General features: G+C 37.9%; 1 protein-coding gene across 31 annotated transcripts in view; it reads right to left on the reverse strand.

Moving 5' to 3' along the window:
- EPB41L3 (erythrocyte membrane protein band 4.1 like 3) overlaps window positions 1-23,901 on the reverse strand; it is a 236,889-nt gene that overhangs the window by 5,730 nt on the left and 207,258 nt on the right. For 5 of the 31 annotated variants that reach the window (XM_074340294.1, XM_019755720.2, XM_019755724.2 and 2 more), the window contains 10 exons: window positions 23,475-23,695; window positions 19,602-20,165; window positions 14,216-14,269; window positions 10,783-10,818; window positions 9,887-10,078; window positions 4,266-4,340; window positions 3,806-3,904; window positions 2,090-2,809; window positions 1,460-1,582; window positions 447-827 (listed from right to left, as the gene is read on the reverse strand). In XM_074340294.1, coding sequence (XP_074196395.1) covers window positions 447-827; window positions 1,460-1,582; window positions 2,090-2,809; window positions 3,806-3,904; window positions 4,266-4,340; window positions 9,887-10,078; window positions 10,783-10,818; window positions 14,216-14,269; window positions 19,602-20,165; window positions 23,475-23,695 — 2,465 coding nt within the window. The remainder of the gene's footprint in view (window positions 1-446; window positions 828-1,459; window positions 1,583-2,089; window positions 2,810-3,805; window positions 3,905-4,265; window positions 4,341-9,886; window positions 10,079-10,782; window positions 10,819-14,215; window positions 14,270-19,601; window positions 20,166-23,474; window positions 23,696-23,901) is intronic. The other 26 variants (XM_074340320.1, XM_074340317.1, XM_019755741.2 and 23 more) reach the window with 19 other exon arrangements.

Genomic DNA, 23,901 nt, shown 5'->3' on the forward strand with positions numbered 1-23,901 from the left:
ACAAGTAATGAGACATTAATCACCCCCTCCAAATACTTCAAGAATCTCAATAAAAGAGGATGAAGAATAAACTTCTGGCATTTGATACCTGTATAAGCACGGTTTTAGGTCTTTCTGGATAAGTACATTATCAGAAATGAATTTATCAAATTTTCTAATATCTTGGCTGGACATGCATTCCCCAGTTTTACAGCCAATTACAATAATTACAATAAGAGTGAAAATCATTTGCTGGAACTATATATTATTAAGAATCATTATATATGTTTGCATGTGACCCATAAAATGGAAACCAGCATGGAGATCTATAATTGTCATGAAAGATGGAAAGAACAACTTGGAAAAAATAGAAAATTAAACTAGCTCCATGTTGATGCTTAACGAGATTTCAAGGACTCATGTATCAGTTTACTTTAGTGCTGTAAGTAACATTAACTACTAGTTACCTCAAAATGAGGTTTTTGCTCCAAAGTTTCAGAAATGTGGATTGCTACACTCTGCTCCTCCTCTGGCTCATGGGAAGCAGCGGCCATCTCTTCCTGTTCGAGTACAGCTTTTTCGGTCACCTTCCCTTTTTCCTCTTTAGCCCCGTGTGTTAGAGCAGGGCCCTTCACTTTAATGCTAGAAGCATCAGCAGATGCTGCCTGTGCTGCAGCATCCATGTCATCTCCAGCTGCGTAAGAAGCATCCCCACTTGCGTGCACATTCATCACATGTCTTTCCTCCACCAACACAGTTTCCTGCACAACCTTCTCAGTGCTAAGTGGCTGGGGATGCTGGGTTGTTTCGGTCTCTGTTCCACTGGACTCCATCTTTGTTTCCATTTTCTGTGTGGGAAAAGACTGTGGTGTCAGTGTGAGTTTCCATAAACGAAAGGTTAAAAAACAAACAACCAAAAACTCCCAAAAGATGCCACTCACCAGGATGCCTACAGCCAGTGTCAAGTGCTTATAACCAGGAACACTTACAGAAAATAAATTTGCTTTCATTCCTCCCCCTAGAATCTTTGATGCCTGCCCTTTGCCCCAACACACATTCAAACCTCTGCTAATTTGGGATATCCGCAAAAGAAATAGAATGCAATACAAAATGCAATGAAAAACAAACAGCACTGTAGCACATTCATATTGGTTTTGGCTGCTTTCTTTGCCCTAATAGGTGACACAGGATGCTTTAAAAAATTAAATGCTATTAACATTTCTCAACACGATTGTGTTTTGAATATCTAAAGTACATTCTTGTAATGGAACTAAAGGCATATGACAGCTATACCAACCAGGCACAAAGGAAAAGAACTGAAGGCACCTTTCAGGTGTTTAAGGCTAAGCCACTTGGATGTCACACACACACACACACACACACACACACACACACACACACACACACTCCAGAAAGGCATAAAGAAATAAAGAGCAAACAGGCAGAGTCAGGAACAGCAAGGATGGAAGCAAAAGGCCACCTGAACCCAGCTTTGAGCAGTAGAAGTAACCCCTCCTATGAATTCTGTTGGTTTCCTTGCAGACTCTAATAAACTGAAGATTTCAGAGCCATCCATGAGCTTTTCACCAGAAGATTGCTTAGTCTGGGTGAACAAAGAAATGAAGAGTCAAGCACAGAGACAGGTACATAAGCAGGCACATACACATCCACAGCTGGTTAGACAAAATTGTAGGCAGAGGAGAGAGGGCGGAGGGAGGAAGGCATCTACTATACAGACTTTGAAACGGAAAAGAATGGGAAATGAAATAGCAAATTGAGGTGACCATGAGCTCGTTTGCTAAAGCGGAGAGAGTTATTAGGATTAGGGTGGTGCTGGTTTAAGCAGATCTTTCTTTCCCTTCATTGCAAGCAACAGCAGCACTATCATATCTCGGGAACGGGGAGCTGGAAATAAAAAGAAATGTGTCTTTTAATGCTCGTTGGACGGTAGTACTGATTTAACCACGAAAAAATTAAAAAGCTCGGGTTGCCTGCTCCAAACATAAAGCCAAACAGCAGGAGAAACGGAAAGGTTCAGGGTGGAAGGGCGCTGCCTCAAAAACTCATGCTGGAATCTGAAACGGTGGCCCAAATGAAAGGCACTGGTTACCACAACTTGGGACGCGGTGGACTCAGTAAGGTAATGAGCAGTAGCGACGGTGAAGGCTGGTTCCTGGGAGTACCTCCATTCGGACAGGCTCTTCCTTCTGGGCCCAAAGAGTCCCACTTTTAAGGCCTCACCCTCTGGTGCTTGCTCACTTGTGCTGAACCGCATGCTCTCCAGGCCCATGTGCAGAGCCGCATCCCTTCCCAGCATCTGAGCTTTCCTGAGGTCTTCTTCCTCAGGACTCTGCCGCCGGGACTCCGCTTCCTTGATGGGAGCCAGGGATTCTGACAGTCTCCGCTTTGGAGTGTGGATCTCAGGTCCTCTCTTGGATTTCTCATCAGCGATGGCTTCTAGGACCTCGTACTCCATCATGACAGGGACGGTCTTCACTGACTCCGTTTTCTGAAGTGCTTCAAGAGTAGAGGGTTGCATTCCCTTCTCCCCCTCTTTAGGTTTTCCAGTCATTGTAACGATTTTTCCAGATATAGTATCATAGGACCTTCCTAGAGTGTATATTTTCTGTTTGTTCTCTTCTTTTAATTGTATTTCTTGGGCCAAGTCATCAAAACTCTGCATTTCAATGGCACTAGATCTTAACATGTCAGCAGGGATATCACCAGCTCTACTGCTCACGGTCACGACCTTGTAAGTCACAATCTTTCTCGAATCACCATCAACTACCTCAGTAGGTATTTTGTCTACAATAACCCAATCCTCTGTGCCCTATATTTGAAATATAAAAGCTAAATTAGAAATTCCAATGGTATCTCATTTCGAAATAAGAATCCTTTCTAAGAAAATCAGGGCAAGCTACACTGAGGTCTGTAACGTTACTGCATAGGACTAGTGCTATTATCTAATAATTATGGCTGCAATCTCTTCTCATCTGAAATTCATAAACTCAAACTTTCAATTTGGAATACACTCTGCAAATAGAGCTGCAATTTCAGATTTATTTAAATAGGAACAAACTTTGATGGTAAGTTTTACAAGAAATATATTTGTTCTTATGCTAAACATCTGATTATTTTATATTTCAAGATTAAATAACACTATTGAAGTAGTTGTACAAGTTATTTAGCTTTACTTGTGTGGACACAGAAAGACAGCTTTCCATATTAAACATAACACTGTACTTCATGGCTGTTATTCTAAGAACTTGCCAGCATTCCACACATTTCTGTGAACACCATTTTCCGTGTTTGTAAATTATACTTCCTTATATAGGAGATCGAATCCACAATAGGGCATATTACCCAATAAATATTTAGTGTGCCTGTGTTGAAGACATTGTAATGAAATATTCCCCACTGTTGGGACATTGTTGGAGTCTCTTATAAACAGCTTACAGTGGTCTGTATAGTGTTCCAATATTATTTACAACCGAAGTTCATCATCTCAGTACTTTCTTTGCCACTTTCCTTTAGTGTTTGTTCCAATAAGGCAGAAGAAATGAAAGTTAGGCAACTTTTGCATTTGGGAAGCCCAAAAAGATGTGAACAGGCAGTTGACTAGTCTAACAGGTTACAGAGGGAAGAAAAAAATCAAACCAGGAGCAGACGAGCACCCCAGTTTACATTTTAAACTAGAATGTTTTCTACTTTCATTTTTATCATTGTCTGAAAACTTGAATCTAGAAATATGTATGCCTTAAGAAAAAGGATTGACCATTCATCTACATGTTGGTGCTGGATTAAATGAAATGAATTGAAAAATAACCTCTAGGGTTGATGGGACAGTTTTCTGGAAAATGATTTGATGAGAGGTAACCATAGAGCCTGCAGAGTCTCCTTCGTGCATTTTCTTTATCACACTTGGCTAGTGGAAAAACCAAAGTTCAGAACTTTCAAAAATCAATCAAGGTCATCTAAATTAGTATCACTTTATGGGTAAACCAGATAGTAAAAAGTCCCAACAATATTATTAGAAAGTATATAATAATGCTTCAATGATCACACACAGATATAACCACCTAGGAGCAAAAACCATAAAGAAATGATGGCTAACTGATAACTACAATATTTCCCCTCCCCAAAATCTAAGCAAAAATAATATATACCTACCTCAATTTTAAACAAGGTCAATTTTAAAATAAAAATAAAAACTAAAGACATTTTAATGACACTGAAATTTGAAGAACAATTCCCTTTTGGAAAATTCCTTTATGCTTGTTTTTTACCTGAGACTCAAGGAATGGAGAGCTTCCTTGCTGCAAAAATATAACTTTTTCAGAAATCTCTGTTTCTTCTTTGGTCTGTTTGAATAAATGGGGTTGGGTTGGAGAAGAGGAAGTAGACAGTTTCCAAAAAGGCAAGTTAGGAAAAGAGTTCTTTCACTGTGCTATACATATAATAGTCATTCATTTTTTTCTGAAGAAGTAAATTATTGTTTATTAATTTGAAAAATAGTCTGAAACCATCTCAAAGTTGAACAGTTATTTCCAAAAAGTAACAGATGATTTTCTGAAACTCTAGTGTATGACTCAAACATTTTTCATTTCTACAAAGAACATGCAAGAGCAATATAAAGAATGCCTTGGCCTTTGAACAGTGTTTAGATGTCAGTCATCTGTACGATAAAAGTGAGTATTAAACGAAAATGTTAAGATTAAAAAAAAAAATTAAGATATGAATAAATCCTCACTTCTATCTCTGACAAATACTTAGTTGTAGACCCCATTTAAGTGCTGCTTGATAAAGAGTAAAGAAACACACACGGATCACTGCATTAGCGACTAATTTGAATGAACCCAGGTATACTTAGATTGACTTCTGTATTGCTCCACAAATAAACGTAAAATATACTCTAGGTTATAACTATAATGGTGAATTATTTTTAAAAGTCAGTTTCAAAATATCTTGATGAAAAATTAAGTATTTCAAATCATGCTTGTCTTTAACAAACAAAATTAAGAAAGAAACATTAAAGCAAATGTCACGTTAGAACTAGCTTTTTCCTTTTATCTAATTTTTATTCCTTTCTTTAGTTTTAAATAGGTATAATTTAAGTGGCAATACATTACCTAGTACCAAACCTATCTCTGTGTACAGTGAACAACTCCACAGAGTAGTGACAGAAAGGATATTGTGGAAGACAAATCTTAAAAAAATAGTAAGAAAGTTCAAAGTTTCTAGAAGAATGGAGCTTTTAAAATAAATTCTATTGTAAACAATATAATTTTATGAGAGCTATTTAAAATTCCCGTATTTCTACAAATCTATCAGTACTACATTTAATTGTTTACCTGCATGAGGTTAAAGGGGAACATCTAGAATATTCCCCTGAAGGACCTACTGACAGATTTTGATAGCATCTTTTTGACATGCCCTCTAATAAAGAACAAAAATGACATTTTCAAAGGAAAAAAAATTCCTGTTCTGTCCCATTTTGGAAAAAGGTATTGGAAGAGACAAAATGTACCACATAGAATCATCAAATATGGTTTTTTGTTTGTTTTACTTTCAATCATAGCCTTTTTTTCAAACAGGAATAAGAAACAGGAAAGAAAGGTCAAAATTATAGGTATTTTTCAGAATACCACTGCTAGGCCTTTAATTATAATCATTCAACTAATAGTTTTCCTAAGATGAAAGCTTAAACAAGCAATAACAGCAGGTAAATGGTGGTTTTCAGCATATCCTGTTACCTGACATCACCTAATTTCAAAAAGTTCTGCATCTGTAACTGAAAATGTCCACACTGTCTGCATTCAGAACTGGGTATGTCCAATAACAGAAAAGGGTAACATAAGGGGACAGGTTTTAAAATTAAATCCTGCATATGGTGAACCCTAACCCAGTCAGTTCAGCTAAAGAGAAGGTAAGAAAAGTTGATAATCAAAACATTTACTTGTATAATAGGTTAGAACAGAGTCAGGTGTATACCTCAACCATTTCATTTAGTTAAATATTCATCTCTGTATTGTAATTGGGAAAAGGCTCTACACTGGCATTCAAAATGCATACAGGTGTCCTTCCTCCTGGGAGAATTAAAGGTTTTTACAGAGCTGTGACACTCATTTCTAACTGGGTCAGGTGTTCTCAAACTAGGCTGTGCATTAGAATTATGTGGAACTCTTTTAAATAATAGCGGGGTGTATTCCAGACTAATAAAATGAGACTCTGATGTAGAACTCAGGCATCAGTATTTTAAAAATTTCCTGTAGATAATTTTAATATGCACCTAGACTTGCACCCCAAGGCCTGGATGGAAAATCACAGAAGTCAGATTCAGAGGATGGAGATAATTCTCCCTATCCATAAATAGATGATCCTTGGTGAATGGGGTTGTTTGCTCAATTTGAGGCCTACCTAAGACCCGAAAAGGAAAAGTGAGCTGGACCAGAAAGCAGACAGATGCACAAATAGAATCAATTCTAGTTATTTATGGTCGTTATATTCTATAGTCATTGTGAACAACGAATCAGTGACTACTGCACCACTGCCCCATAGGGAAATACAGGGTTAGCTTCCTGGGAGCCTCTGGTCATAATCTTTTCATCAACTGATCAATACATAACCTTGTTTTATACATGTTTCTGTTTAAAGACCCTTTATTTAATATATAGTATTACTGATCCATTAACTCCGAATTCCAACAACACTAGGACTTACTGCTGAACGCAGCTTATCTAACACACGGTAGTTTCCTGTAAGGCACATCACAGCTTCTTACACTTAGGAACACTGGGCAGCACTTTGGTACTGTTCTTGCGGGCCATGTTAAACAGCAAAATCACCAAGAAAAACACAAAAAAAGCAGAAATGTGGCACTAAATAGGCCATGAAAAGGACACTTGTTTATAGTATGAGAGCTGAAACAAGAAAGCAGAACACTGCCTGTTCAACCTCAGCTGGGAAGGTGTGCACTGAGCCACTCTGGGCAAGTTTTCACCATTCTGGGCATGTCTGCAAATGACCGCGAAAGCTCTGCTAATACTGATTTTAGGGCTACAATAAATTTTAGCGAGCAGGCAAATTTTCCAAATATGGAACCCACTAATAAGGAGGATTCACTGTACTAAGCATATATACTTGTAAAACCAGCCACATTAAAAAAAGAACAATATTGGCACTGCATAAGTGCTAATGGGTGCTGCATTTTGGTTGGGGTTTGGAAACTTAGTACTCAAACTTAGTACACAGGGTAACCACAGGGGCATATACCTGAGGTGGACCAGGCCTAGGTGCATCTAAAAGGCTGTCATGAGAAATACTTGTGGACAGAAAACATACCGGGAACTGTTCACATCCATACATCTACCATTCTTACGCTTTGTGGAACCTGTATGTGAGTTTGTCTATTGTCCAAAGTTTATGAGGACTTGATATTATCTGCAGCTTTTGGGCATCCTTGCTGTTTGTCTGCTATTAACTCAAATATCTGAAACTTGAAACTACTGGCAATAAAATTCCCATTTTATATTAAACAAACATAATATTCTTAAGAGTGTCATCACCATTAGTAGCTTGTTATTTATATTTCTAACTCCTAACTTTCTTCTAATTGTTTATGAATTGGTAGCATTTTATAGAAAGAGATTTTCTTTTGAGTCAACGACCAGATAAAACATGGTCACATTAAAAATCAGAGGTCATTAGATATTTTTTCACAATTTTATCACTGAGAAATGTCACTAAAAATATCCAACTAAGCTTGGGGTCACTGAATCAAAGTTTCTTCACCCTCTAACATAAATAATATTACTTTATTTGGGATGTCACTTTAAAAAATTAAAGTACGTATTTCCTTTTAGAAATAATTGGACTTCTTTCTAAACTGGCCAATTACTACTTACTTAATTTAAAGTGGGACATATCAATTAATAGGACGATATCAAGTTAATAAATTACTTAGAAAAATACCTCCCCTCCAAAATTAAAACCTCTGGGTTATGTGTTTGTAAACAAATACGCTTTGTATATGCCTAGGTGGGAGGATAAAATTATCTTTTGTGCCTTTCACAAAACAAATAAGAGAAGCCATGGTTTTAATATAGAAATTGGCAAGAATTTAGAGCACAAGAACTTTCTGGGTGTTCTTATGGCTTTCTCCAGTGTCATTCGATGGTTTATAAATTTGGGTGTCACCCTAGGTCCTGGACAAGGGTTGGAAAGGAGCCCTACAGTTTTGGGAAATGAGCAGAGCTCTCATTGCCCCAAAAGGATCTCTCTTCCTCTGGGACTTGAAACTCCTTAGAGTTGTTCTTTTGCAGCGCCTTTGGTAAACAGGGTTAATCAGCCTTGTTTTTAGGAAGGTCTTTACATCTAGCCAAGTCTTTCTACCATTTCCTCTTTTCGTGGTGGCAGTGGAGGTATGGACAGCCAGTGCATGACAACTTAGCAGACACTTGAAAGCAGTTATTAAGCCAGTCTTTGGTCTTCTCCAGTCTAAATAACTAAACTGCTTTACTTTTCTGCAGAGGACGTATTTCCATCCTTTACTAATTTTTAAAAAGCCCTTTCTTGCTCTCACTGCAGATTCTCTAAACTAACACGGGAAAGACATTAACATCCAGGGACTTCAGTGTATTCAAGTATCAACTTTTCAAGTTATGAATGTTCTTTGGGTTCATCAATGTCATTCTCTAAGAATCAGAGGATTTAATAAGTGAGAAACAACTTTTTATGAGTCAAATACACAAGACTTTTAAAGTCCCTTGTTTATTAGCACCAACCTTTAACTTCTCTAAGCTACCACCAAAACTTCCTAAGTGTCTACCACTTACAATTTCCCACACTAACAGACTGGGAAGAGAGGCTTGCCTTTTTTGGTTTCATTTTGGGTGGCTCTTCATTTTTTGTTTTTGTAACTTAGTCCAAAATCTAAGTTTTGCATGTAGACTGCTGTTTAAAGGTTTCCCCTACTCCATAAAGACTTAAGTTTTAATTTTCTTCTGTTTCAGCTTCCTAGACAAATATCTCACAACAAAGGAGTTTTGATAAGAAATTAATCAATACGATGCTAGAAAGACGCAGTTTTAAAAAACAACTTTTTTGAAAAGCCAGATAAAAGCAAGATGTCTAACAGTTGACAGTGAGATTAGCACCACTGCCATTTGTGGGTCCCACACAATGGGAGCCCCTAAGTGACTAACACCAGCTGAATCCTCACACTCTGGCTGTAATTTAAAGAGAACTTTCCTATATGGAATACGCTCACCTAAAAAGACATTCTGGCCTTACTTCCTCCATTAAAAATCAAGTAAAAACTGGTTATAAATCAGTTAAAGTAACCATATGTATAATATATATAATCAGTTATAAATAAAAATCAAATAAAATACTAATCACACCAGTAAAAGCCTGGTGCAGTATTCCCAGAATAAAATATGTCCTGAAATGCTATCAACTTCATATCATTTAGTCAAACATTTAGACAACCTCCGTAGACCTCACCTTGCAACTGATGAGAAACATTCATGAGTTTTCAAGGCACTTCTTAATACAGCAGAAGAAGCATATTCAGGAAAAAGTGTCAGTTCTCTAAGATAGTAACTCAATTTCTCCCAGCTGCGAAATCTAGGTTCATGGTTAGAATAAGCTGATGTGCGCGCTAGTTTCCTGCGGCACCTTGTTCACGCTAAGCACCACCTGACGTGCCTGACTCACTCCTTAACCACCTCATCATCTCACTTTGCAGGTTTCCTTTGGAGCACTGAGTATCTCAGCTCAGGTTACACAGACAGTGGTGAGATTCTCCACTCAGAAGCTTGCCAAATTCTTTCCCCAGCTGCACACCCTGCAGAGAAGTGAGACTAGTAAACAGAAGACAACTGCAACCCATAGCCTAAATACCGACCTCTTCAGGTACAAGTGGCTCGATCATGGGCGCATCCTCCTGCCTGCTGGCTAGTCGTACTGGGGAGGTAGAAAGCCTCTTTTCCCATTCATTCATGATGGCAGTGTCTGTGGAGGTTTCTAAAAAGGTTCTTTTCAGCTCACTAATATTGGTTTGATGTTTCATGAGGTCATCTTGATTTTTATCTAATTCCTATAGTCAGAACATAAAGAATCCAACAGTCAATGTTTTATACTTACTTTCCTTTTTGCTCTCTCTCTCTTTTTGTTTAAAGTAATGTCAACCTTACTAGTAGTCAAAACAAAAGTTTTGATCACAGCTCATGACACTACTACAAACACTCTGGTGAAAATGTGGTATTTCCAAGGAAAAGAGGGGAAGAAAACCCCTAGTTCACGCAAGCATAAAAATCAAGAGTTTTAAAAGGTAAACTGTAAAGTGTGTAATTCACATGTAACCAGAGAGAATTAAAATAAATATACACACAGGAAAAGAGAGAGGAAGGAAATCAGAGTAAGGTGAGAAGTCATCCCCACTTATCCACAGGTGAGAGCACACAGTTCATGCATCATGGTATGAGGCCACAGGTATACCACGAAAAGAAATCAACACACACAAACATGCAGTGGTATATACCAATACCAACCTCTAACATAAGATTACTATGTTTGACATACACATTTTCACCCTTTATTCGCTTAATCAGACTATTCTGAAAAAAGTGGAGAAGAAAGGGAAAGGTAAGGGACATGGTAGTCATGGGAACAAATACCATCCTCCATACTGCACCAACACGGTAACTGGCTACGGAGCATGCTGGGAGATTTGAACACCATAGACGAACAATGACTTATCACACACTGGTTTTTGCTAATGGTTTATTTTTAGTTTTCTACCTGTGCCTTGAGCTCTGCATCTTCTTCCTGGTCCGACTGCCAGCATCAAGAAAGAGTGGGAAATAAAGTCTTACCATGCAAGTGACTGACTCTAAGACTAAAGAACTATGGCCTGTAAAAACTTGCTAACAGGGAGGACTACTCTGCTGTTGCATATGAATGCCATTTTTTCTTACATACACAAACCACAACATTCTCACACACAAATTATGAAGCTTAATAAGAAGACAGTAATAAAAAATTCCTTGCTTAGTGGGTCTTTCCCACTTTATCCTGGAGACTTCTAGGTTATGATAAGTGCACACATGTGCTTGGGAGATGACAGCAAGGGCTTGGCAGGCTGTCCTTAACGAGCATTAGAAATGGTTCAGGAAGTGTGGGTAGCTCCATTAAAATTAAAATTCATAAGAATGGCTATGATTACCCAATAATGAGAGCTCTCTTGTAGTGTCTGAATCTTCACAATAATCCTATGAGGTTAGCTATTATTATCCGCAATTTGTAGGCCACAGAACCGAGGCTCAAAGAATTTAACACAGAGGTCCCCACATTTAAAAATTTCTTGGAACCTTCAATTTCTTGAACCCCATACATTTAAAAGCCAATTTGGGAGGGGAGAAGACAGATATGGGATAAGTAAGGATATTAAAAAAAAAAAAATCAACTACCATTAACATTACCCTCATTTCTTTAAAATGTAGACAGGACAATTTTTTAAGGTTTTAGAAAATATAATAAATTCACCTAAAAGCCATTTTGTTATCCTTACTTTTCTAATTTTAAGGACCTGTTTAATCCTGGGACTGGTATTGGTATAGCAAAACGAGGTAAGCAGGCCAAGACACATGTGCACACAGCAGTAAAGCTGCGTTTCTCCCCATGGCACTCTGACCCAGGGCCTGGGCTTCATGACCCTGTGCTACAGAGGAGGCTCAGAGTAAAACTGATGCCTGAGCAAGTGGCAGTAAGCAAATCAGTCTATCTGAGTCTCAGTTTCCTTATCTGTCAAAGGGAACAAGACTGCCTACCCAGAATGCCCCACCCTGCAATACTGCTATGCTGTCTCTTGAAAGAAAAGAAGGGGAAACTTGTTTATAAAATATTAGTGTGCACAGATAACTCTAACACAGTGCTGGCAACATGCTAATTTTTAAATGTAAAGTGGGTTCACAGCTCTTCATTTTATTTTTAAGCCTCACAATCTACCTATGTTACATGTGTTTGTTTGCATGTTTCAGATGTTATACAACATTTTAAACTGCTACCTAAATTTGAAGTATTATTAAAATATTTTTCATTTATAGCACTTAGGATTATAGTGAAATTTATTGAATGTATTAACATGTAACTAATAATTCTTATAAAATCAAGATCTAATTTGTTCAATTTTGGCATAGAAAATTATTAACTTTTAATTTAAAATTAAAAGATTAAACATGAATCTGAAAAATAGTCTTATAGTATTATTTTTAACTTTAAAAATTATGATTTCCAAACTTTCAAATGAACCTTGGCATTTCCAAAGGAAGAAATTTAATTAAAATCCATTTTTAAATGTTTTCTGAAGGTATTTTCAATAAAATGATGTAAAACAAAGTTCTTCCTAAATACCCAACTACAAAATATTGTTAATACTGAATGATGTAACAAACAACCTAAAGTCAAAATTATCACAACGTAGAAAAATAAATTCTGCTAGCACTTTAGGAAATAAACATCTTGACTTCCATTACTACAGATAAATAATGTTTTTACAGAAATTTTAATTAGTTACCAGTAGAGAAGATTTGAAAAACAACATAAGCCACACACACATACACATACATAACATATTTAATGTATCCTAAAGATTTAATAAAGGATACATAATAGCATAGTATCTCTCCTATCACTGTTCCACTTGATCATAATTTTTCCAATAAAGTACTGTTATTTGTTGATTTTTTCTTCCTTAGAGAATTCATTTATTTTGAGTGACCTATGTCTACAAAAATGAGTTAAGAGAGTTTATTATTTTAATAAACTATTATTTGACCATTTGGGATATAAATACGAGGTGTGATCAAACAACATGGTGAATGTTTAAATTAAAAAAAATTATTACAATAAAAGACACATTGCCATTAACCTCTTCAAAATACTCCCCCCTCACTTGGAACACACTTATCCCATCATTCTTGCCACTTTTATGGCAATTCTGGAAGTCCTCTTTTGTGAGTATCTTTAGTTGCACTGTCATAGCTGCCTCAATGTCCTGAATCATTTCGACTTTGGGGACGAGCTAGAGGTTGCACGGTGCCAGATCCGGTGAATAAGGTGGATGAGGACACACCATAATGTTTTTATTTGACAGAAATTGCCGTACACCAGACGTGATGTGTGACACAGATCATTGTCATGATGGAGGATGATTTACAGCACACTTTAAAACACACCTTCTCTCAACCATAGCTCACACTCAACTGACTGCACCAAACAAGTTGAAACTTGTCACACACTGTTACTAAGATTCGACGTGCCACTCCTGTATTAAAGATCCCTGCCTTTCCATTGAATGGCATTCGGTAACAGCATTCACCGTATTTTATGATCACAACAGAAAGGCTCCGTGTCACACATCGATTCTGGTACAGGTATTTCTGTCAAATAAAAACATTATGGCGTGTCCTCATCCACTTTATTCACTGGATCTGGCTGCCACCATGAGACTTCTGGCTCTTCCCCTAAGTGAAAATGACCATGAAATGTAAACATTTTGAATCGATTCAGGACATCGAGGCAGCCATGACAGCACAACTAAAGACACTCACAAAAGAGGACTTCCCGAACTGCTTCAGAAAGTGGCAAGAATGATGAGATAAGTGTGTTCGAAGTGAAGGGGAGTACTCTGAAGGAGATTGGCAATGTGTCTTCTACTATAATAAATTTTTATAAGCACTCACTGTAGTTTTTGATCACACCTCGTATATATCTGTATCCAGTCAATAAGTTTATTAATTGTGATGCTCCTCCCCACTCATAGTGGATGTCCATCATACATGAACAGCCTCTCATTTGGGAGACAGGAATGCATTTTTAAAAAAGTATTATCAATTTAGTCAAATGTGATCCTAAAACTGACAGCATCACCTGCGAACTCGTCAGGAATGCATACTCTCCATTCCCACCCCAGACTTTCTTCTGAATGAGAAACATGAGGATGGGACCCTCCAGAGGATTCTGGTGACTAGACTAGGCAATAGAATGAATATATTTAACTCCTACTGTTAAAGTTAGAATTTAACTAACTTTAAAAGCTAATATGCAAAGTTCCACTCTAAAAGGGAATATGTAAAGTTCCTAAATGCAGAGCCCCCGCACCCACACACCACCCCACTATCAGCACACAGCGTTTTCGTTAGAACCACCACCCACCCTCAGTTATTATACCAACCTCAGTGGCGGTGGTTTCTCCATCAGCTGCGGTGTCTGTGCGCTCGCTGTCCGTCTATTGACCACATAAGTGATCGGGGTCCAGGAGGAAGGCAGGAATAGAAAGCAAACCCGTCTGGTTAAATAGGGTATGGCACAGGCCAAACAGTTCATTCTCTTTGTCTGTGATCTGAATCATACTACCTTCCCACAAAAATGCAGGTTCAAGCAAAAGCAAAAGAAAGGCCAGAGCTAGGTTTCATCAGCAGAGCCACTCAGAGGAAGACCAGAGACACAGAGCCTGTGGGAACCACAGGAACTGCATTAGCCAAGCTGACCCGTCTGGTTTCATGTCTCGGGAAAACGAATTTGTCATTTTTTTCTCCCCCTTTTAACTAAAACCCCAGAAAGATCTCCTAAAAATGTCTAATGCAAATAAAATTGATGTTTATATACTTTTTTTATTCTAGCACTATTTCACATATTTGAAAGGTAAATTAAAATGTAAATTTAAATAAAAAGCTACTATAACAGTCACTGGACTTTCAGCCCCTCATTTATACCATTTTGATAATTTACATCCATTTACGACCATCAGGCTGTCTGCATTACCTATTATTTTTAAAAAGCACATGCCAGTGACTCACAGGCATGTTTTATATGTGAAAAATGTAACTAAATTTTCAAGTAGCATTGCTAACTAGATATTGTTTAAGACTACACGATGTGCTAATTTTGCCCCACCCTCCAATATAAAGAGGTATATCAAAGTATGTAATTAAACATTTTGTTCCAAAAAAACCATTCAAATGAATCAAATAATAATAATTATAAAAAATAAAAGAGAGAGAGAAAGAGACATCTACTCGGAAACAAATAAAACAAAGCACAGCATTTGACAGAGCCTAAGTTTTCAGGGGAGAATTACAGGATAATAATTTCAGGACTGGGTTTTAATCTGATTCAGAGGTTTATGATTTAAAACAAAAACTATTTTCTCTGGAGGAGAGTAGCGAACCATAGCCATTGAAATTGGGACATCTAGATACCCTATTATTAACTGACTTTCCTTCCACAAACATCAAATAAGCATTATTAAAATTCTCTTCAGCAAAGATGCATGATTAATATTTTGAAAACAACAAATCAAAACTGGGGCTCTAAGGTTGTGAATCTGACTCTTAAAATAATCTCTCACTCCCCAAAACATGGAATGTCAAGAAGGGAAGAGAGGGCGTGTGTTATTTATGTTCATGTAACTCTGGCTAGGTTGATTTCTTGGCATTATCCCCAAATTTTATTTAATATATTCCTAAAAGAAAAGGAGTCAGAATTCAGGCAATGGTATACCTGAGGTCACAATTCTGGCAACTTGCTACCATGTCTGTGTGGAAAATAATTTTCAGTAAGATGGTAAAGAAAGCATCTTGATACATTTCCATAACCTGACCACTTTGGCCACAACTCGGGGGGTGGAGACTAATTTTCTTGAGTGATCACTGCTATGGCACTGGCATGGCTTTACCAACTGACAGTCTAGGGAAAGGCCAATCTGAATTAGGAAGAGAGACAGGTTATTGCTCAATTGTACAGAATAAATAAAAATCTTAAGTGTTCAAGAAAAAATAAGAATGACTTGTGTTCAGTGTGCTGCTAACTAGTGTGTCAAAAATTTCAAAAGTTCTTGAAAGTGTTTCTCCTCCTATATAAATTATTTCCCAACGGCTTTAAAATTTACATCAGTAACTTTCCAAGCATCTTAGTTTTAGATTACAGTTATGGTGCAGAGTGAGGTGTCTGACATCAAACTGACATGAGCTCAAATCTTTGCTATTCAAGTCTGTGACACACCAGGCAAGTTTCATATTTTAATCCCAACTTCCTCCTAGTAAAATGGGGAAAATAGCCCTAACTGTATCAGGTAATAGATACCATATGATTTTACAATGTCTGACATATACAGAGCTAAAAATACCCATAATAATCATAATATATTGATATTAACATATTACATAATTATTACTATGATTTTCCCTAACTACACACCGATAAATAATAGGATAGGCCATATCTAAACATCCTAAATTCCTACTTAGCACCTAGTCAGTCAGACACTCAAAAACATGGTGCCTGGTCAATAAATAGTTAATAAACGAGGTAATAAAGGTTGAATAAAGCAGCTTTTATAACAATTGTTATTTACATAATATACTATGGCTAAACAAAACTGAACAATGTATAGCATGTTATGAACTAACATATAATACTATTAAAACAATTTAAAATGTTAAAATCAAGTGATCAATATTTTCCTCCAGATTTGAATCCATTTTTTTTTTTTTTTGCATTATAAAAAAGTTCCTCAGAAATTCATATGTAATTACATTCTATGGTATGGTGAGCTAAATTGATCTCATAGATAATTTGATATTCTGCCCCTTCTTATTTGACCATTCTGAAAATACGAAAGAAAAAACAACATTGGCCAACAGCTTTATAGTTTGAAATGATTAAGCCTTTCTACACTGGGGTTCACTCTTGAGAAAGGTTGGAACTAATTAAGCCACCACAACATGTGAAAAATGTAAGCAGTGACGAAAAAATATTTAAAAAGAATTACAGTCATTAGTGATTTTGCAAAATGAAAGTCACAGAACTGGACTGTATGTTACAAAGTCATCCAGTTTAGCTGCCAAACGTGCTTGAAGCTTAGAGAATGAAACAGGCCATGTAAACAAATGACATTTTTTTTTAACTGAATGACCTACATATGAGTTCTCTAGCTCAGCTTGAACTAGAGTGCATAGCTCTTAACACTTGGCGTTAAGAGATGACATTGAACAGATGGCCAAATATGAAGCCTTGTGTCAGGAGAGCTGCCATGGCTAACTACGGCTATAGAGGAGGGCTGAGAAGACTGCGGCAGCCAGAGCTGGTTCATGGTCTGAAAGGTTTGCAATAACAAGGAGAGTCACATACTGGGAAGCTCCAGTCCTGCGATCACTAGCTTGCAACGAGTACTGCTGTGATTTGTTTTGCCGATGTAATGCAGACATGCCCAAGTTTAACATTAATTCTCATGCACTGATTACAACAAGATGTATACCCTGGATTAGGCACAAGATCTGTGTGGTTTGCTACACATAAGTTTAGTTATTTAGAATTCAGAAAAGCACAAAATGGCAATCTTTTTGCTTTATGATAGCTTGATGATTAACTCCATTGCTAAAGGAAAAATATATGTCCAGGTTGGAAACAACCATTATCATAAATTGTCTTTGTAGATAAAATTGTGTTCTTAACTGTTATATGTTCTAATCCTACATTATTTGATAATATTGCCACTGTGAGAAATAGTGCTATTAAAGCCTAAGATTTAAACTAGTTTTCTCTTAAAATATTTTTCACACACACACACACACACACACACACACACACACACACCCCCAAGGGTGCCAAAAAATGTGTACAAGTGGGCACTTTGGTTAACATTGTTCAAACAGTAGTTCGCCATAATCAGAAGTGTCTGGACGCTGATGGTAACCACTTTGAGCAACTCTTGTAATTGCACAGGTCAAATGTGACTTGTATTTATCTTTTGTTATCGGTATATATTGAGTATTACAATTTTAATAGTTTTTTCCTTCCTTAAAATGTATTTTTTTGTATATTTGGAGCTAAGCCATACATGACCCAAGGTCTTGGAAAAGGGCTCTTAGGCAATATGAATTGAAAAGCTTAAATTTTTATTTCAAACATCTGTGAAACCATTCCCATTTTTTCCCTTCTGCTGCAAAGAAATGGTCCTAATACCACTAAATATAGATACTTACACACCCTTGCAATACTATATACTCACAGGTGTAGCTCACGTGCTTTCTAGCTGAACACAGAACTGAAATGACTTCCTCTCCTTTTAATAGTGTTGCTTTGACTTTGTAAAAAAAACTTTTAATGCTAGGAGTACTGGGCTTGTCTCCTGCCACAAAACCCTCTTTTGTGGGAAGAGAAGAGCTGTAGGGACACAGGAGAGGTGCGGGCAGGAGGGCAGGGGACAGCAAGGCGCCTCTGTTGGCAGCTCCTGTTCTTTTTCCCTGGCTCTGTTGGAAGCCTGTAAAGGGAAACTGCTGGGCTGTTCATACAGCTTTGGAGTGGTGGGAAAGGAGAGCAATTAAGAGGAAAAACTGCTGGCTAGAACGTCAACTCACTCAATGACTCAGATGAGGGACAGGAGACAGACAGGTGGCATGCCTTCACGGAAGGATGCTGAAGGCTCAAGTCCTTTCCCTACTAAACACTTGTCTGGCTGAGAGTCACAGAGGCCCATCCAACTTCCCTGGCCTTTCCAGACTGTCTAAATGTGTGTGGGTTTTTTGGCTCATGCTGGGTTTGAAAGAATTCATCCAATGTATGCATTGGCATTGCTAGTACTGATGAAATTTCAGCCCATTTTTACAATGTGCAGTCTCATAAAGTGAGTCTTTTCCTGACTGTTTGAAAACTGTTGTTTTCAATGGCAGTTCTTTCTGGTCCTACCAATGACTGATGTCACATGGTTATTTTAAACTGCTTCCACCTTCTTTCTGACCCGACACACCCATGGGATCTGGCTCACCTCTATGAGTAACAATGACAATCTGGCAATGACAACAGCAGACTGTAGTGGGGACATTTCAGAATCTCCAAGGAGGAGAGGCATTTACAATTTTGTAAAGCTACCCATATGGTGACGACACATCCCCTATGGCAGTGTTCTCTCCCATCTTGCCTCAGATAAAGTAGCTTTATCTAGAGCACAGTACCACTATGTATCATGCTATCAGGATACATTAAGGCCTCACTTAACGTTGTGGATAGGTTCTGCAACTTTAAGTGAAAGGACGTGTAACAAAACCAGTTTTAGTATAGACTAATTGATGTAAACAAGAGTTAAGTTCCTACAGCACCTCATTGATGTTATAATGAAAAGATGTTGAACAAAATAACGTTATATGAGGACCTGCTGTACTTTCTGGTAACACTCCATAAATCTAGTTGAAAGCTATGTATCTGTCTTATGTGTAACTTCATTAAATGGTAACTGGCAGAACCTTTAACTTAACCCTGATTTTTCACATAGCTAATGGGTTATTTAGAATGGACTTCTGGCTGTATCCTTCACCACCCATGTAACTGAGTGAGTAGCAGAATGATTCAGGGCTGGGCTCACACTGCTACATCCACATGGTGTTGTGCCTAACCCTGGGGCCGGGTTGTACTCCCCAACACACAAAACCCTCTTCACAGATTGGCACAGACAATAAATGAGGCTCTGAAAGTAGGACCACTATCGCAGCAGGCGTCTAACACTGTTGCGGACCAAAGCCCCGACCACGACAGGGAAGTGTGTTCTATGCCGAGGTACACACCTCTTCCTCTGAACTGTCACTCGGGTCATTGTCTAGTGAGGCACTCAAGGAGGCCGCCTTGGGCTCCAGGTAGCAGAGGCACATAGCCAGAGGGAAGGAGAGAGTGAGGGCATATGGCACTGAGAAGGAGGCGGAGAGCAGAAAGAAAAAGATGAAGAGGAAACAGGGCACGAGGGAGGGTGAGCGAATAGGGAGATAATGCTGCAAGCTCTGCGGGAGGAAGTTGGTTTCAGACAGGTTGGGAAAAGAGAGGTACCCATCGTCATCTAGAAGAGAAGGGAATGACTCAGGGAGCTGCAAGGAGAAGGAGAACAGGGTGGTCCCTTTGCCAGTTTGCTGTTTGTAGCTAAAAGCGACATCTTGGTCCCCTAGGTACGGCTTCCCTTTGCCCTCAGAGTCCACAGAGGGCTCTCCATGCATGTGCACAGTGTCTTTAGGTGGCTCGAAGCCTGGAGGTTGGTGGTCATTCTCCTTACACCTTCTACGGAGTTCTGTGGGAGATGCCAGGGGACAATGGTCTGATGCAGGGGGCAGGGGGCATGAATCAGTGCCAAGCCCAGGTGACTGATGTGAAAGAGACAGAGAGAGACAGAAAGCAGCAAACAGAGGTGCAAAAGGACAAAAAGAAAACTGCAATTAGTTAATTTTCTTATAGGTATCAATATAAAATTGTAAAACAAGAATTTTAGCACTAGGGTTGTTCATGAACTTTAAAGTACTCAAGCTGCATGCCAACACTGCCACGAATGGCTACCATTTTCTCATTATAGTTGAATCTAGAGTGGGCTCTTTAAAAAGTCAGAACAGAAGATATTTGTGGGCAATTGCAAAGTCTACATGTTTCACATAATCGAAAAAATGTTGTATAGATAAACAGCTCTAGAAAGTTTTAGGGTTCTGAGAGCAAACATAACTGATAACTTAAAATTAAGACTTTCAATAACTTCTTCTGATCTCCAGCTAACAGATGTTACTACAGTTCGGTTGGATTGAAAAAAAAAATGGGTTTCCAAATTAAGAAGTTTCTGGCCCCACTCCTATCTGGTAAGCAGCTCCAATTGGGGAATCCAACAATTAGCATTTTAGAAAGTCTGACTCTCCACAAAAAATTGAGGTTCCTTTGATAATTCCTATTGTGGCTTATTTATCCATGATATAAATGGAACTTAAACTCTAGCAAGTGGTTTCAACAAGCTAACAAGCAAAAATAATGTGTTTTCTTATAATATGGCTTATATATACTTACTTTGTATTATTCACCGTCCATAAATAAGAGAAAGATACAATTTCCCAGCCTTCTTGCTTTTTTTCTTTTTTTAGTAGATAAATTATATTTTTAACTGCCCTGGTTTGAGTCATTAAGAGAAGGATAAAGGCAGGTATCCCCACAAACATGCTTCCCAGTGAGCTCAGGCTTCTGCAGGGCAAGTGAGGCTCCTCACATTCTCTCTGGCTCTGGCAGTCTCAGTGAGCACAGCCAGTTTCCTCTGTAGGGGACAGAGGGCTGGTGAGCAAGGAGGGGAAGAAGAAAAAAGAGCAAGCCTCAAACAGGACCTGTGCACAGCACTGAAGCTGCTATAGCCCAGGGAGGTCAAGACGAGGTCTCAATTAACTTGAAGATAATTAGACTTCCACTGCTCTCTGGACACTGTGTGTGCATGTGTGCATGCGTGTGTGTGTGTGTGTGTGTGTGTGTGTGTGTACACACTTAAGTTCACCTAGTGACCTGATAGCATGGAAATTATCCAGCCTGCTTTGTGGCGGTTATCCAATCCTGACTTGGTAACTATAGAGACAAAGGGTAAGAAAACACACAAAATTATATTATGAATATAGGAGAACTTAGAAGTGTCCCTTTTTAGTATTATACAAGTATGTCTTTTCCTAATACTCACATGTGACATTAAACATTGTGTTTTAAACCAGACCCTGCACAAATCTCATTCAACTGAGAATAATGTAGAAGCTACAATTCGACTTCTGCATGCAGACAATTGTTCCTGCAGTGGCAGAGGGCCAGGCACCTGAAGTGATCATAGCCGGGAAATACGCCTCCTCTCAAAGGAATAGGGAACCAGCTGTTTAATAACTATTTTTAGTAATACATTTTCATTTTGTTTAAAAAATGAATGCCTTCCATGTTCTTTTTTGAAGATGAAGAATAAAATTAAGGTTTAATCTTCCGTGCTGTATATTAATGTGGTTTTTTAAAAGACAGCTTTGCCCTGTGGAGGATGAAGACAGTCATCTACCTCCTTCAGCACTTTGTCTTGGCCATAGACTTTTGGAAGCACTTTTGGATCAAAGTGCTGGCTTCTCAGAGACTCAGACTATGAGAGTCTTAATTTTCTTTGTCTTTTTCTTTTCCCATGGTGTAAATGGTACAAAGCAACAATCGCTTAGTGCTACATGTTCTATAAACAAATTGCTTATCTTTTAAAATAAAATAAAGTGAGAGTGCCTGGATCTAGTTTTGGAGGAAACTAAAAGTCATATGCTTTTATGTGTCACTTAATCATATTCACACACCCATGAGACTCATATGATTTTCAAGAAATCACGGAACACATTTGTTGTTCAGGTATGTTACCTTCTTTTCATGTCCTATTTAAAACCTATCTTCACTTAATTGAAAGGCAGAGTATAAGAACATAATTCACAGTAAAGCACATTTTAACAGCACAAGTGATCCAAATATTCTTGCTGTCATTTCCTATCATGCTTTTATTTTTCTGTCTGGCAAATAATTTTACCCTAAAAAAAGTCATGGACTGGGTCATTTGGAATATTCTAACATAACTACAATAATGATATGTTTGTTGATCTACCCATTTAGCTGTCACTATTAAATTCTTGTCAAAAAGAGCATTTTTCTATAGTGTCCCAGGTGGTGAGTCTCTGCCATATAAATCTATATTTGAATAGCCGAAGTGCAAAAGAACATTTTGGAATCAAATTTAAGCAAGTTTTAGCATAGCCTGTAAGTGATATAGCATTTTTATTCTGCTATTTCCTTTCACTCTGTATCATGTACATTGCAGGAGCCACTCTGTTTTTCCGTATTATTATGTGTAAAGCTCCCAATGTGTTTTCTTCTCTGACTTTTAGGGAGCTGCTCTGTTACATACAAAATCCCTAACCAGAAGCAGGTTGTCTATGTGCTTTTTGACTTTTATTTTCTAAAAAGTTGCTTTATAGTGTTGGATCACCAGAAATAAACATACAGTTTAAAAATGAATTGAATTTTAGGTGAAATGAAGTTACAAAATTTAATGAAAAAAAAAAACCCATTGGAGAAACTGCTGCCAAATTCACTTTCCATCTTCCCTTGCCACCTTCTGCCTTAATACTGCTTTCCAAAACACGCCCACTCACTACTTTGATGATTAGATTATAATCCTAAAACTGAGAGAGGAAACGGTGTATAAACACACAGGCTATGGTCACTCAGTTACTTGCAGTCAGAAGAATGGCAATGTAATCATACTGTATATGTGAAAAAATATACAGTAGTTGGGTAGGAGAATGGGGCCAGAAACAAAGAAAACAGCTTTAGTGACAGCCCTGAAATGTGAGCCCAAACAGAAAAGTGTAATATGCCATTAAACATATTTTTAAGAAATACAGATAGGACAGCTGTTGAAAGTCTTATGTAGCACATCAGTTGTTAAAATAAAAATGCTCAAAAAGTTAAAAAGGAATCTTTCAGAGGAAAAATGCTGACAAAGGAAATAATTTTGACAGTATGAATGTAACTAATGCTGCAATATGAATTAGCCTAAATCTTAACACATTCCTGGCTTACACCCTCAGTGTTATTTAGTAGTTCTCAATAATTTGAGCAAGCTCTAGGAAGCAGCCTGGGAGCTGTACCTTTCCCTCGTGCCGTATCGCTGCAACAGCAGTGGCTTCCTCTGCTTTTTTCCGTCTGTCTTCTTCCTCATCACGCTCTTCCTCGGCCTTTTTCTCCGGAGTCACAGTAGTGATCAAGTTGGTCTGAGAGATGCCCTTTGTTGTGGCGTACTGGCCAGTGCCAACCTCTGCAGCAGACACAGAATCCTTCATGTATATTTCATGGTTTTCATTCACTGATGCTAAAAGCAAATACAATTGAAAAAATAAAGTCTGAAATAGTTAAGTCAGCAGACAGATGAACACCAATAGTCCCATTATGGAAAAATTACCCCTACAAAATACCAGGTTCGTGTTCAAAAGACAAGTCAGCACTGCAGGTACCTTCATCTAAGCACTACTATAAACTCAACTTTCTGTATCATCTACACTAGCATGTTTTAAAATG

This window comes from Rhinolophus sinicus, linkage group LG09, assembly GCF_036562045.2.
Source record: "Rhinolophus sinicus isolate RSC01 linkage group LG09, ASM3656204v1, whole genome shotgun sequence".
NCBI classification, from domain to species: domain Eukaryota; kingdom Metazoa; phylum Chordata; class Mammalia; order Chiroptera; family Rhinolophidae; genus Rhinolophus; species Rhinolophus sinicus.